A 16,060-nucleotide genomic window follows, 5' to 3' on the forward strand; every position below is an offset into this window, starting at 1 on the left:
ACTCGGAGGCATCCGCTACCGCAATAGTTGGCGTCGTTTTGTTTTTGTTTTTTCTACTGATGAACGCAGGTGTGTTAACTTTACTGCATAGTTTTAGCACTGTGTTCCTGACACATATCTGATGTGTTGGGATTTTGGAAATGTACATATTCATATAAGAAGTTATGTATTATGAGTTAATTATGAAAACGTTTCATGAATTATGCTTGACATTGCTATCAATGTTCTGCATTAGTAGCTTTTAAGAATGTAGCCAGCTTCTTTGATGTGGGACAAGAACATCTTGTGCTGTGCCCGTGTGGTTAGACATGTCTATGTTTAATTTCAATCTAAGCATGTTTGTGCATAGAAATGGTTATTTTGGAATAAGAAGATACGAATGCTAGAGTTCTAGAAGCCTCTGCTTAGATATTTTGCGCTTATGGTCCGGCTTATGCCCTTGGGGTGATAATAACCACAACCTATTAATAATATATTTTTCAGACATCATGAGATGTGGCAGTCATCATTGACCTTTTTATGTATGTTCAGTTGGTCACGTAGCAGGAGCTGCTTTTTCTGGGTGGTTTCAAATCCTATAGGGTATAAATTGCCCCTGTGAACAGAGAGCTGGGGGCTTCTTCTCTTTTCTGCTCTGAAGCTCCTAGATGAGCCTAGAACCTCTTAATAGACTTAATCTTCTCAGATATGTAAGATCTATATGATTGATACAATTTATAGATTTATAACTTAATTTGATTTGGACTGATAAGAATGACTTTTATTGAGTTTGTGTTATGCAATTTATTTGTGAATGATAGGATTCAACATTCTTATTGAAACTTGATTTTACTTTCTCATTTTCAAGTTATGATTAATTCTGTTATTCATTTACATTTCTGAAACCTTTTGAATAAATTTGTAACTTCTCCAACCCATCCGTCTGACGTGGATTCGATTTTGCATCAATATCGTATTAGAAATGTGTGCTCTTTTGACCAGTAAACAATCACCCATTTTTTCTATTAAAATTTCAAAAACAAGTGGTTTGTATCATTTGTTGGATAACACTCCTTCACTCAAACTCATATTTTGTTTCCTGATCCTCAGGTAGCGATTACTGAGCTAGAACTGGAGCAGGAGTGCATTACTTGAGCAGTGTCTGATCTACCATTATCATAGGAAACTTAAGGTGAGGTTTGATTATGATCCTAATTTCACACTCCAAATTTTAACCATTGTTTTACCTATGGACAGGACCCTGTTATACTATTGAAAAAATATCTATTTTCTCATCAAAGCTGATGCAAACAAAATGAATGATCAACCACTATCAAACACAAATCATAATTTGTAAATCATACATTGCATTTATTCTTTAAATGACCCAGACACTGGCCAAAATAACAAAACCAAAACCAAAACCAAAACAAAACATGATATAGCCTTTATAAGAAAAAGCATGGATCAAGAATCTGCTTAGAATGAATAGAAACTGCTGAAACTACACTTTCAGAAAACAAGGTACAAGCTCTAACTAGTGCATTACCTTTTTGCCCATTTAGAAATGTGTTCTTTTTCAAAAGGTACTGCACATAACAGCTTTTGTACCTTTTTTTCTAAGTGTAATACTGCTCAACTGCAGAATCACTGTATGAGATCATTGTGCACACAATGCATATAATATTTTACATTTTCATACCGTACACATTACTGTTTGATTGAGACATTTTTTTGCCAAAAAATTAATGCATTAGTGAATTTAGTATTTTGAAGTAAAATGGCTTCCCTGTAGAGCAAAAGTCAACGGTTTCATGTGAGCATACATGAAAAAAATCCTTGCAACGACATGCTGATCACACAGCTTGACACCTCAGACACACTCACATGGCACACGCAAGACACAGACAAAATACTGACACCTCAGACTCATACTTGCACAGATGCACACTCAAACAGACACTATTGGCACCTTACACGCACTAACAAACTGACATCCAGCAGTAGACACATTATCATGCACAAGCTGTTTTTTTCTGGCCAACAAATCAAACCACATTTCTGTTTAGTTGTAAATAATGGATACCACAGCAGAGTTCAGTTTGTCACCTTTTGATGGATAGTTTGCATCTATGTTTTGCAAAAATGAAAAAAATCTGCGATGAAAATGCTCAGAGTCTGAGGTACTTAGAACAGTAATATGTACAAAATTTAAGTTTGATCATCTTTTGATTGTGATTGGTGTATATACCACACGAGTCTCCTCTTCAACATTCTGTGGGAAAAAAAAAGCACAATAATAATAATAATAATAATAAAACGTGATGTAATGTGATAGTTATTATAGCCAAGTCTTTTATAAACACATGTGATAGATCATTATGCTATGAAAGCTCATTATTACCACTAGGCTTGTTGCAATAATCAATATATTGAGTTACAATATATGCAAAGAACAGACATCAACAGCTAAAATGAAGGCATCATTTGAAGCCTTATAGTGTAACTTCAGACTCTGGTATGAAAGAATAGGTCTAAATTGACTCAAAGCTGCAATTCACTGTTCTTGTGCATAAATGTAGCATGAAAAATGGTGCTTTCTCACAGCTGGTGTTAAGGGAGTTTCACAAGGGAGAGAATGTGTTCTTGCATTTCACTTTTGCTGTCCAGTCTTAATGGTAATAATATCAAAATTATTTGTGGTACAGTACATTGCCCAACAAAGTGTAGTTATCGTTAAACAAACAAACAAATAAAACTGACATGCAAAGTCAAAATTATGAGATTAATAATTTCAAATTCTGACATACTTGAATATATCATAATATACGCAAATCAAAATTAGTATGGCATAATTTCAACATTTTAAGTTAGAATTTGTACTTTGTATATGATATTTTCAAGTTTTTAATTTATCATTTTGACTTTTTGATGGCATAATTTCAATGTAGTATGTCATAATTTCTGAAATTGTCATAATTCACCAGAGCATGATTTGTTTTTCTTATGTAGTGGAAATGGACTTTATGATCCAGACAAAATCAAAAGTACACACTGATCTAGATCAGACTCACTGCTAAAATTATATGGTAACACTTTACAATAAAGTAGTTAACATTAGTTAACTACACTGATAAAAATGATTCTGTGGTGTAGTAAATACTACAGAAAAACAAATGTAATTTCTACATGAAAAAATTTGTTCAGGAAATAATAAAAAATATAATAATAAAGTAAATTTTATATTAGTACTTAATTCAAGTTTGTAGAAGTTAAAGCATAAATATAACATTTATTAAAACCTACTCAAAGTTTTTGATACTGGTGTTCCCATCATTCACAGAGGAAACAATAATTAATAAGGTTGATTTTTTATTTTTTTTTTGGTCCCCTGTTTCCCAACTGTATTTACATAGTTGTATAATTGTTTTTGTTGTTAGATTCAGTAAATTGTGATTTTGTTACATCTAAAGTTTATTTTCTATTCAAAATGAGCAGATTTTACTTAATTCTATAAGTGAAATTATATATAATTATGCAATATTTACTTCATTTCTTAATTTCTTTATGAATGTTCAATAGTAAATAGATTGTACAGAGCAGTAGCAGTAAATTTACTTAAAATTGTTACATTGTTTTAAAGTAAATCCTACAAGTTATTTAGAACTGAGAATGAACAGTACTTCTACAGCATTTATTCATTTTAATTAATAATGATTTCAACATCTACTAATGCATTATTAAAATCAAAGTTGTTTAACATTAGTTAATGCACTGTGAACTAACATGAACAACTGTGCTTTTTATTACCTACATTAACAAAGATTAATAAACTCTGTAATAAATGTATTGTTTATTGTATGTTCATGTTAGTTAATACATTATCTAATGTTAACAAATGACACCTTATTGTAAAGTGTTACCAATTGTACAAATACAAACAAATGAACAATAAATTGTCTTACCGATTTCTGTGTGTTTCTTTTGTAGAATGTCGTCTCTGCATAAGTGATCTCTACTTCACAAGTCTCAACTGTTTTAACAATAATAGATTCATTAAAACCACAAACCTCAGTCTTAATTAGATCTGGTCGTGTTGTTATTAACACCAAAGTAACACTTAAAAAGTTTAAAAATGGCACTAACAAATGTAATTATAGCTATTAGGCCTATAACTTTTCCCACACAAATAATTCCTAAAACAGTGTGTATCAAATACAAATGTCCCCACAAGGATAGTAATACCAGTAAATTTTGACCTTGTGGGGACATTTGTGAGGTCCCCATGAGGAAACAGGCTTATAAATCATGCACAATGAGTTTTTTTGAGAAAGTAAAAGTGTGCACAGTCTCCTGTGAGGACTAGGTTTAGGTGTAGGGCGATAGAAAATACGGTTTGTACAGTATAAAAACAGTTACGCCTATGGAATGTCCCCATCAAACACGGAAACACAACAAGTGTGTGTGTGTGCACGAGTGAGATGACTAAAAAAAGGATGGTTAGTGTCATCATGTACAAATAACTATAATAACTGAAAATTATGAGAAGAATTTAAATAAAAAAAATAGGGATATCAGTTGACTAAGATGTTTAAAACATATTTTTGATTTTTTTATATATATATATTTTACTTGTTTAAAAGGAGAAGATAGTACTTGCCTTCTGTATAAGTTTTTCTGTGTTTCCTGCAGATGCTGAAGATCACGACTGCAGCTACAATCAACAGAGATCCAGCAGCAGCAGAGATCAACACTATTAGAGAGACTGAACCTGGAGGATATGAAGGACAGTAAAGAGATGTAATGTAAGTGATGCAATCAGTCTGATCTACAACATAAGACAGAGATCAGCTTAGTAAAAAAAACACATATTGACACTGTCGTACCTGCACATGTGTGACAGAGTTTGCTGATGTCCAGATGTGTGGTCTGGTTGTTGATGGGATTGTTGATCACACAGCTGTAGGTGTTTTTATCCTGATATTCCACCTCCAGAGGTAGAGAGAGACTGATGCTGAGATCAGACACACTGATGCTGGACAATAAACTGTTTCCACTGCACCAGGAGAGAGTCACATCACTCACATTCAACACTGAACACAACAATGAACAGTATGATGATGATGAAGAACAGTTTGAAGAGTTACTGCTGATGACAGGAACAGGCAGGTGAGCTGAAAATATGAGACAATAAGAGGAATATGAAAACAACAAACAGCTTATTTTCTATGTTGTGAATTGTAGTGAATAATCAGTGTAATAGATTTTGTGTTGAGTGAGTGTTTAGTGTTTTAACAGTCACTGAATGTGTCTGTCATCTCAAAATATAAAATGAATAAACATTTGACTATATAAATAGAATATGAACATTTCAACAAATGATCTCTACTCACCATAGACAGAAACATTGAATGTTTTTAATGCTAGATTTGCTCCACTAATCTCTAGTTGATAATATCCAGCATGTTCAGTTGTGATGTTTGTGATGGTCAGAGATCCAGTTTGATTGTCCAGCTTCAGTCTGTCTCTGAATCTCATATCTGTATTATATGTGAACGTGATTTGCTTTGCTTTCTTCATTTTAGCTACGATAGAGTTTTCAGCTCCATATTGCCACTGTATGGTATCGCCTTCACATATTTCAGTAACATCAGTTTTTAAAGTGACAGAATCTCCCTCCATCACTGACACTGATTCACCAAACACACCTGATAAATAGATTTTACACAGATTAAAGCCTCTGATGGTTTACAAAGTCTGAAATCAGCTTCGTTTTCAGTTGAGAACAGCAGCAGAAACATTAAACAAAATGTAAAATATCAACGGTCTTTGTAAATAGCTATTGTAAACTACTAACTGTTACCATAATAGAGAGACTGTTGCAGAGTGGTATTTAATGGATTAAACACGTATGTATATACAGTACATAATGCACAAATCTGTACATAATTTTTTTCTGTCCCAGATGTACACTACATTAGTGTTATTTTTTTCCGCCCCTGGATCTTACTGATTTACATGTTATTTGTTCTCATATATGTTCTTGTGTCATATATGTATGTATGTAAGAGCTCCTGAAAACCACAACACGTTCTTTGTGTGTGTTTTGCGCACACGTGGCAAAAAAATCTATAATTAGTGAATAAAAGTTTACGTTAAAGTAAAGGGTAAAAGTGAATCTATATTAAATGAGAAGTAAGACTAGGATCAAAATGATAAGTGTACGCTTTGTAGTGCAGCAGAATTATTAGATAAACCTTTAATCTAGATTTAAGTTTTAAGATAATCCTTATTGGTGTGTCACATCCTTAGTGTTTAATTTGTTTTAAAGTGTAGAGGGCAATCAGTGTTTAAAGTTTCATAATTTTATGGCAATAAATGCATGTTAATTGTTGCAGGTTAAAAGTACAGTTTAAATATATTTTTTTTTAAATAAATGACAGATTTATGGATGGTCTCCTATGGACTATATGATTTATGCACTTTTATTAGTACATTTACATGACATTTTTGGATGTTTATGGTCAATGCAGAAGTATTTTTAAGTATGTATAAATGTATTTTTAAAAAGACAAAAGAATTTCTGATATTTGAAAGCCGCTCAACAGAAAGTTCACACTTTCTGAACATTTACGTTCACTGTAAGGATTTCCATTATTTGCATGACCTTTTCCAGATCTGGAAATGTCAGTGTGAACTTTATAACCTTAATCTAAAACTAAATTCAAAATTAGTAGATCTTGTACTATATTCATATAAAATTCATAAATATTTTGGTATAACAAGAAAAATTTAAATAAAATAAAATAATTTGATCAGCAGATTTATTACTCTAGGGAAAAAAAAAACATACATATGTATATTTTAATAAACTTACCAGTCTGATTCCAGCAGCACAAACAGAACAAGACAAACTTGTGAAACATTTTCTTCTGTGGTTCAGTGTGTGATCTAACAGCAGAACTGCTGAAGTGTTGTGTGAATTCTCCCCCTGACGGCATTTGACCCTCCTAGTTCACATCCTGCATTTGCATATGATCTTTTTTTGGCTTCGTTATTCAAAAAACATATTACTCATTACTTGTTACTCATTTCAAAATTAATATTACTTCACTTATTACACCCAGCCAAAAGTAATGTGTTACACTACTAGTTACAGTACTTTTTCATTACACCCCAAAAAATTGCTAATTGCATAATTTTTGCAGCCTGTGAAAAGTTAAAATAAATGAAGAGTACAACTTGCTCAAACTGATGGCAAACCACAATTTTTAAAACTTAACTCAACGAACTAAACATGTTGGGATTTGCAGTAGACAAAGCCTTGTCTACTACACAATTTACATTATTGTTTTTGTCATTCTCTCTCACTACCAGAGGTTGTGTTAACTGAAAATTGTCCGTCACTGACAGATTTTTTTTTTAAAAAGGAAAGGACGTGATGTGACGTGACGTGGCCAAGTATGGTGACCCATAAACAGAATTTGGTTATTCACTCCCCCCCACCTTCAATCCCTGCCAAACCTGGGACTCGAACCTGCAACCTTTCTGTTATAAGCTTGACTCCCTAACCATTAGGCCACGGCTGCCCCCACTGTTTTTTTTTTTTATCAGTGACAGAAAAATCTGAAGGCAGTCTGTCACCTTGACAGATTACACTAAGGGTGATCTATTTTAAATTGTAGCTGTAATTCCTATCCCTGTCCAGTTGGTGGTGAGTGTGCTCCAGTCTGGCAGCAGAGCATGGGATACAGAACAAAAATTAAACTGTCACGAATCTTTTGCTATGCGTTTAATTACGCACAGACGTCTAGCCTACCCACTTTAGCTACAGCGATCTTTCATGCCATATTAAAGAGCGCCAAAACAGTATTTATTCCTTGAATTTCCTAATGAAATGGACAGAATTTGAAATCTAAGACTTTGTTTCATCAAAAGTAACAAAGAGCAGAGCTCGGTCTGTTGCGATTTATTGTATGAGAGGAGCACTATGTACTTTTCATTCATCAACTGCAAACAGCATAAACCAAAAGATTGATTGGGATTTAAGAATCGATATTGGTTCATTAAAATGAGGTTCTTTTTACCCAGCCCTAGCCCTTTTTGTTGTTTTTAAACACTGTCCTGTCGTCCTGTAGGTTCATGATTAAAAATGAAAATGTGAACAAAAATAAAAGCAATTAAATGTGTTAATTAAAATATGGAAATTAAAATGATGGGTAATAATAGATAATCACAGCACTTTTATGACCCCGTCCATCGAAATGATGCAGGGGTCACCAAACTTGTTCCTGGAGGGCCGGTGTCCTGTAGAGTTTTCCTGTAGAGTTTTCCAACTTTCCTCAACACATCTGCCTGGAAGTTTCAAGTATACCTAGTAAGACATTGATTAGGGTTGGAGCTAAACTCTGCAGGGACACCGGCCCTCCAGGACCGGTTCTGGTGACCCCTGGTCTAACACAACCTCTACTCCCTACAAAATTACAACAATACCTGTATTTCTAGTCGGTATATGATGGGGGCTTCTCCATCTTCCGACGAAGCTAGCTTGCTGCATTGATGATGTCACCTATGTGCACAACAACGATTATATATGAATAGGGATGATTCAATTTTTGAATTCCAAATCATTAGCGATTGTTACAAAGAACTAACTAGACCTTTTTTTGAATGGTGACTGTAATATTATTGTTTACATTTTCTTGGTAATTAGTTACACCACTAGTTACCAGGGAAAATAATATTATTACTGTAACGTGTTAGTAAATAGTTACTGCATGTGATATTAGGGCTGTCACTATAACGATTATTTTGGTAATCGAGTAATGTGTTGATTATTCTGATGATTAATCAAGTAATCTGATAAGTATCATAATAATAATAATAATTATTATTATTATTATTATTAATATTATTATTATTATTTGTAGTAATAAAAGACCTAAGTGAACACTAGCCTTTAAAATCACTTAAATGCATATATAACAGCAATGAGGCAATAATAGTTTGTTCAAATAAAATAAAATATCAAAAGCAAGTAATCATATAGTTTTTTTGAATATAAAACATGGAAACATTCATGCTTGTCATGTGACACACTACAGCCACAATAGCACTGAATGACAAAATATTCACACACTTGCTTACCATGCATTCAACTATCTGATATTCCAGTTTACAAAGACGTGTAAATTAGGTAATTAGTGATAGTGTAAATTAGTGTTTTGTTGTTTAAAAACCTTTAGAAATGATCTTGAATCCAACTACACTGACCAAAATTATAAACGCAACACTTCTGTTTTTGCCCCCGTTTTTCATGAGCTGAACTCAAAGATCTAAGGCATGTACACAAAAGGCCTATTTCTCTCAAATATTGTTCACAAATCTGTCTAAATCTGTGTTAGTGAGCACTTCTCCTTTGCTGAGATAATCCATCCACCTCATAGGTGTGGCATAACAAGATGCTGATTAGACAGCATGATTATTGCACAGGTGTGCCTTAAGCTGGCCACAATAAAAGGCCACTCTAAAATGTGCAGTTTTATCACACAGCACAATGCCACAGATGTCGCACTGAGGGAGTGTAAAATTGGCATGCTGACTGCATGAATGTCCACCAGAGCTGTTGTCTGTGAATTGAATGATCATTTCTCTACCATAAGCTGTCTCCAAAGGCGTTTCAGAGAATTTGGCAGTACATCCAACCGGCCGCACAACCGCAGACCACGTGTAACCACACCATCCCAGGACCAACACATCCAGCATCTTCACCTCCAAGATCATCTGAGACCAGCCACCCGGACAGCTGCTGCAACAATCGGTTTTCTCTTCATGGACTGTACAGGGCAGATGGCAGACAGCGTGTATGGCGTCGTGTGGGTGAGTGGTTTGCTGATGTCAACGTTGTGGATGGAGTGGCCCATGGTGGCGGTGGGGTTATGGTATGAGCAGGGGTATGTTATGGACAACGAACACAGGTGCATTTTATTGATGCCATTTTGAATGCAGAGATACCGTGACAAGATCCTGAGGCCCATTGTTGTGCCATTCATCCTCGACCATAACCTTGTGTTGCTAATGCACAGCCCCATGATGCAAGGATCTGTACACAATTCCTGGAAACTGAAAACATCACAGTTCTTGCATGGCCAGCATACTCACCTGACATGTCACCCATTGAGCATGTTTGGGTGCTCTGGATCAGCGTATATGACAACGTGTTCCAGTTCCTGCCAATATCCAGCAACTTCGCACAGCCATTGAAAAGGAGTGGACCAACATTCCACAGGCCACAATCAACAACCTGATCAACTCTATGTGAAGGAGATGCATGCACTGCGTGAGGCAAATGGTGGTCACACCAGATACTGACTGGTTTTCTTTGAGTTCAGCTCATGAAAAATGGGGGCAAAAACAAAAGTGTTGCGTTTATAATTTTGGTCAATTTTGCCGTTTATCTAAGGTGATTTTGAAAGTGTTTTAAACATTCGTTTGTAATTTATTTAGTTTCACAGTCTTTGCTGGCTTTCAGTTTTTTAACTCCAAGTTTTGGTCAGTGCACTTTGGTGAATTCCCTCATCAGAAAAGCAGAGTACAAATGTTCATGCGATGTAGGCCTAAATAAGAGATTTATTAATAATACACTGCAGACAGCTCCGCTTATTATGACTTATTTTTTAGAGTACTTACACTCATGCTAGTACTGTGCACTCTTGTTGTGCATTCACTCCCCCCATCACTGAGTTTTATTGAATTACATTATTGACTGAAAATCTTGTGGCTTTACTTCTAGTAAATATATTAGGTCAAAGATTTTCAGCTGAGGAAAAGGTTAGGGAATCCCTGCATTGCATGTAAATTATGTGAATTTGCAGATTTTTAGGATACCTTCTTAATGTATAAGCAAGTTTTTTTTTTATTCTTGCAGCTGTGAGTTAAAAGCTTACAGTTTGTAAATAAATATGAAATGAAATATTTAAAAGTTTAAAATGTAATATAATATAATTACAAGTACTTCATTTTTAGAGTTTATGTAAGCCAGATTACAAGTAATCATTTACTACCCAGCTCTGTATATGACTGTGAGAACAGCAGCACAATAGCGCACCCTATCATAAGATGTTCTTAGAGAAAGGTGATTTTCTGCTGTGAACACTAGAGAGCGGTGATGTCCTTGTGCTGAATTTGTCACTTTTCTCAATAAACAGGAGTACAGAGAGCAATGAAAGTTGGGAACAATGTTTAATAAAGTTAGTAAATTTCCATGCTAAATATAAAACATACATTTACATTTCTGAATGTTCTATATTTCGAGTAGGCCTACTATTTGTGAACCACTAAATTAACCGGTGGTATTTGATCATTTAAAGCTGCAGTTTGGCTGTTAGAAATACATGCTTTGTTTATTTAAACTTGAAGTAGAATTAAATAATAATAAAAGAGAATAAATAATAAATATGAACAAAAAGGCCCTCCAGTGAATTCTGTTGTAGTTAATCATCGTTTTTTGGTGACATTTGCATAAACAGGCTCCTTCTTTGATTCCTGGAAGGAGAAAAAAAAACAGTCAGTTTGACGCAGCAGTTTAACAAAATAAATAAATTTAACAACATATATAGACTATGTATGGAGGAATCTGAGGTGTTGCGATCACAGATTAACACCGTCGTTAAAGTATGAAAATGAGACTCTTAAAGGTACCACTTTCTCATTTTTTTCCCCTGACCGCGACAACCAAGTCTACTGTTATAACCCGCACTGATGAAGTCGCAATGCGCTCTTTCTTCCGGTGTTGCAGGTAGTATCGGGACTGACAGTTTCCATTCACTTTCATCATAACGAAAGTGAATGGAAACTGTCAGTCCATATAATACCTGTCAGTCCCTATATATATATGTATGTATGTGTAAGATGCCAAAATGGTGAACGGAGACTGAGGCTGTGATTCTGCCTAAACAAAACTAAAAAATGCAGGATTGTAATATTAAGGCGAGCAGTATTATTATTCGGTTTGTTTTTGAAGAACTAGCCTAATCATTTCAGATAATGTAATGATAAATTTATCTTCGTTCGCGTAAACCACGTGACATAGATCGTGCATTAAAAGTGAAAGTGATGTGATATGACAAAAGAAGAAGAAATCGTATTTAAACGCATGTTAATACCCGTTGTAAACGGCTGTGATCGGACCTCATTCAGGCAGTGGTTGTCACTCTCGCTCGATTTCCGGAATGAACAGGGGTGCGCGGGGCACAAACTAACGCAGGGTTAATTGTAACACACAAGGTTTATATTTCCACACACGCTAGCATAACCAAATTTACCGTATTTTACTAGTTGCCATGGCAGCACTATACAAAGAAAAAAAAAATGCGCCAAAATCCAAAAGCCTTTTGATGATATCGCTGAATATTTATTTTACCATAGTAAAAGTAAATTTTTTCTTCTCAGTTTTTAGTATTCATGTAAAATGAGACACATCTGCTATTATTTTTTATCGCCAATCTGTTGTTTATCAGTTCAGATAGTTTATTAATGCTTGGCAAACCAGCAGAAGACATGAACCACTTTTATATTCCAGTCGCCCTGATGGGGAAAGTTGCTGCGTTACAATCTGCCCAGCTGTATTACTATGCTATGCTATTCTATAACATTAGCATGTAATTTTCACTATATACTTTTATGAATTTTAAAAAGAAACCACAAGAAACAGGTGAATAAAGACTCACAATCAACGTTTAATGAAATTATTATTTCAAGAAATGTAAAGCATTTCGGCTCGTTTATGTGTCTGGTGTTCTATGAGAGCTGTGTTTGGAGGGAGGGGAGTGTTTTTTTTTTTTTTTTTTAATGTCTGAATGGGATTCATCTATTTGCGCACATTGTTTGAACTATATTGTATAGTTGTGCAATCAGGGCCGTCCCATTTTTTATTATTTTATTTGAAAAAGTTAATAATTTTATTTTATTCACAAAAATATTTTAAAGTTTGTGTATATTTTTTTTCATTCGATCAGATAACATTTTAAGCTGTCATATGATTATGTTACAACGTGCCCCTCACATGTTACTCTGTACCCACTTACGGGGCATGTTGTCACTTTTCAATTCCTTTCTTTTGAGGTAAATAATGAAAAACATATACACTGTAATTATGAAACAATGCAACATATTTGTACAAGACAAGTGTGAAATTAAAAATAAATTTTATTTTTGGATAAAAAAAAAACGGATAAAAATTTAAAATGGATAAAAAAAATATATACTCTGAACCCCACATGGATTTACACAAACTGAAAAATCCACAAAAGTGTTAAGTTATGCCCCCAACTCCCCTATATATTGTATCAGTGGGTACAAATATAGGCGGGAGGTGGGAAATAGAATTATAATAGCACATACACTTAGTTTAAATAGCTTAAAATCTTGATCAAGCCTGAACATCTCTTCACTGACCATCTGATGCTAGTACACACAAAACTTTATTCAGACTAATTTTTACAACACAGTAAAAATTATCTTACCATTTTTCGTGTTGTTGTTTTACACAATGCTGAATCAGTTCTGTTTTTCTCCTGGGTCCGGACTGCATCAAAAATAATCACATGCATGTTAAAACAAATTTTCAATCTTATATCAAAATGTATGCCTCAAAAGATAAATATTTTGACATTTGCATTAATTATTTAATCTCCTGACCTGGTTTTTTACATTTCCTGCAGATGTAGCAGATCGTTACTGCAACTATAATCAACAGAGAGACAGCAGAAGCAGCAGAGGAGATCAGGACTATCAGAGATACAGAGTCTGGAGGAAATGAAGGAGAGTGAAAGAGATACACCCATTAATGTAAGTCGTGAATCAGTCTGATTTACAACAAAAGGCAGAGATCAGCTCAATGAATAAACATTAATATTATTGCTGCTGTACCTGAACATGTGTGACAGATTTGAATGATGTCCAGATGTGTGGTCTGGTTGCTGATGGGATTGTTGATCACACAGCTGTAGGTGTTTTTATCCTGATATTCCACCTCCAGAGGTAGAGAGAGACTGATGCTGAGATCAGACACACTGATGCTGGACAATAAACTGTTTCCTTTGTACCAGGAGAGACTCACATCACTCACATTCACCACTGAACACAACAATGAACAGTTCTGCTGTGATGATAATAAACACTGTGAAAAGTTACTGATGATGACTGGAACAGGCAGACGAGCTGCAAAACATAGAGAGAATAAAAAGGCTGACGGTCAGTGAGTGTTTCCATCATCTCAAAATACAAAATGAATAAACATTTGAATATGTAAACAGTTGTAAGTATAGGATGCTAGGATGCTACCCTTTAGTAAGGTTATAATTTGTACCAGTTCATAATGTAATATGTTTGCTCAACAAACCTTCATTTACTTGACCCAAAATACAGAGGAAAACTGTAGTATTGTAAAATATGATTACAATTTAGAATAATGTTTTAGTAAAAAAAATAATAATAATAATTTAAAAAATAAAAAATAAATAAAACTTATCATTACTCCAGTCTTTAGTGTCACATGATCCTTGTTATACTCTTTTCAGGGTTCACTGATGAATAAAAAGTTTAAAAGAACAACATTTATTCAACCTAGAAATATTTTCTAGCAGTATAAGGCTTTACTATCACTTTTTTTTTTAATCAATGTAACAGATCCTTGCTAATTTACATTTATTTTAATACACAAAAAATAAAAAATAAACAAAAATACTGACACCAAACTTTTCAACAGTAGTGTGTATTTTTTTACAAACAATTTCTATATGAAGTAATGGCTGTTCTTTTTTAACTTTTCCTTTATTAAATTTTAAACAAATTATAGCTAGTCAACATTGCAGTATAACTGAAAGCATTAAGTCCTTCACCATAAACAACTAAAAGGAAAAAATGTTTTTGGTAATCAGCATCATGCCACAAATGTTGATTGTTGATTGATCTCAAATTGTACTGAATATTCCTTTAATAATACAAGAATATTTGAAGGACAGGTCAAATGACATCTCTACTCACCATAGACGGAAACATTGAATGTTTTCGATGTCAGACTCGCTCCACTTATCTCTAGTTTATAAACTCCAGCATGTTCAGTTGTGATGTTTGTGATGGTCAGAGATCCAGTTTTACTGTCCAGCTTCAGTCTGTCTCTAAATCTCCCATCATGAATCTCATGTGGAGAAGATTTTCTTCTTTTTTTAATTTTAGCTATGACCGATGTTTCCGCTCCATATTTCCACAGAATGTCATCACCTTCATATATTTCAGTAACATCCGTATTTAAAGTGACAGAATCTCCCTCCATCACAGACACTGATTCACCAAACACACCTAAACAAACAGATTTTACACTGATTAAAAGTCTTTGCAGCTACAATGTCATTTACATCATGAGAAGTTTAAATCACCTTGATATTTAACAACTGTGAATGATGTTACTGATAAAACAAATATATTTACGCCTTACCAGTTAGACACCACCAGCACAAACATAAAGCAAACACATGAAGCATTTTCTGAAAAGTCTGATCTAATGAAACTATCTGCTGAAAGCACTTGAGTTGGTGTGAAACCTCCCACAACATGTTAACCCTTCTTGTGGGCTCTTTACAGACACTTTACAAATGATTTATACTTGCATATAAGTGCTCATCTAGCGCTTATTAAGACAAGAGAATATTTTTCATTTTATTTAATACTGAGCATTTGTCAAAAGTAGTTGCTTTGCTGTGTTATTGTGTATGGTCAAAAAAAGTTAATACTATCTTCCATCTCACTCTTGCAGCTCATCTTCTGAGTCAAACTGAAACTGTTTGGTTTACTTCAGAGATGTGGTTTGATCTGGACCAACTTGTAGGTGAAAAGTTTCTTCCTGTCAGCTTTACAGTGAAATACAATAATACTGTATCCACTTATCCATGCATATACATCATTCCTTTATACAAGAAGTAGATGGCAATAAGCTGTGGTGTGATGCTCTACATATCATGAGTATTACAATTAGGGCTGTCAATTTTAAAAGTAACATGTTAAAGGGATAGCTTACCTCAAA

General features: G+C 34.2%; 2 protein-coding genes across 2 annotated transcripts; both read right to left on the reverse strand.

Annotated features, from left to right (window-relative positions):
- Positions 1-4,607: 4,607 nt before the first annotated feature.
- On the reverse strand, positions 4,608-5,679 carry LOC127153426 (SLAM family member 9-like). The gene is made up of 3 exons (XM_051094480.1): positions 5,373-5,679; positions 4,866-5,153; positions 4,608-4,750 (listed from the first exon to the last, which is right to left on the reverse strand). Exons 1-3 carry the CDS (start codon positions 5,659-5,661, stop codon positions 4,608-4,610), a joined length of 720 nt encoding a protein of 239 aa, XP_050950437.1. The 5' UTR covers positions 5,662-5,679.
- Positions 5,680-11,223: 5,544 nt separating this feature from the next.
- LOC127154067 (SLAM family member 5-like) lies at positions 11,224-15,658 on the reverse strand. Its single transcript, XM_051095464.1, has 6 exons — positions 15,476-15,658; positions 15,025-15,339; positions 13,909-14,199; positions 13,678-13,785; positions 13,503-13,564; positions 11,224-11,523 (listed from the first exon to the last, which is right to left on the reverse strand). The coding sequence occupies exons 1-6, from the start codon at positions 15,591-15,593 to the stop codon at positions 11,476-11,478; spliced, it is 942 nt and encodes a 313-aa protein (XP_050951421.1). The 5' UTR covers positions 15,594-15,658; the 3' UTR covers positions 11,224-11,475.
- Positions 15,659-16,060: the final 402 nt, after the last annotated feature.

Source organism: Labeo rohita, chromosome 22 (genome assembly GCF_022985175.1).
Source record: "Labeo rohita strain BAU-BD-2019 chromosome 22, IGBB_LRoh.1.0, whole genome shotgun sequence".
In the NCBI taxonomy this organism is placed as follows: domain Eukaryota; kingdom Metazoa; phylum Chordata; class Actinopteri; order Cypriniformes; family Cyprinidae; genus Labeo; species Labeo rohita.

Excerpts from the sequence above, each read along its gene's own strand:
- LOC127154067 (XM_051095464.1), bottom strand. The coding sequence starts at position 15,593 with ATGTTGTGGGAGGTTTCACACCAACTCAAGTGCTTTCAGCAGATAGTT. Across the intron at positions 15,340-15,475 it reads GTGCTGGTGGTGTCTAACTG|GTGTGTTTGGTGAATCAGTG; the intron begins GTAAGGCGTAAA and ends CTGTTTGTTTAG. Across the intron at positions 11,524-13,502 it reads AAACAACAACACGAAAAATG|GAATCAAAGAAGGAGCCTGT; the intron begins GTAAGATAATTT and ends TTCTCCTTCCAG.
- LOC127153426 (XM_051094480.1), bottom strand. The coding sequence starts at position 5,661 with ATGGAGGGAGATTCTGTCACTTTAAAAACTGATGTTACTGAAATATGT. Across the intron at positions 5,154-5,372 it reads ATTCAATGTTTCTGTCTATG|CTCACCTGCCTGTTCCTGTC; the intron begins GTGAGTAGAGAT and ends TCATATTTTCAG. Across the intron at positions 4,751-4,865 it reads ACTCTGTCACACATGTGCAG|GTTCAGTCTCTCTAATAGTG; the intron begins GTACGACAGTGT and ends CATATCCTCCAG.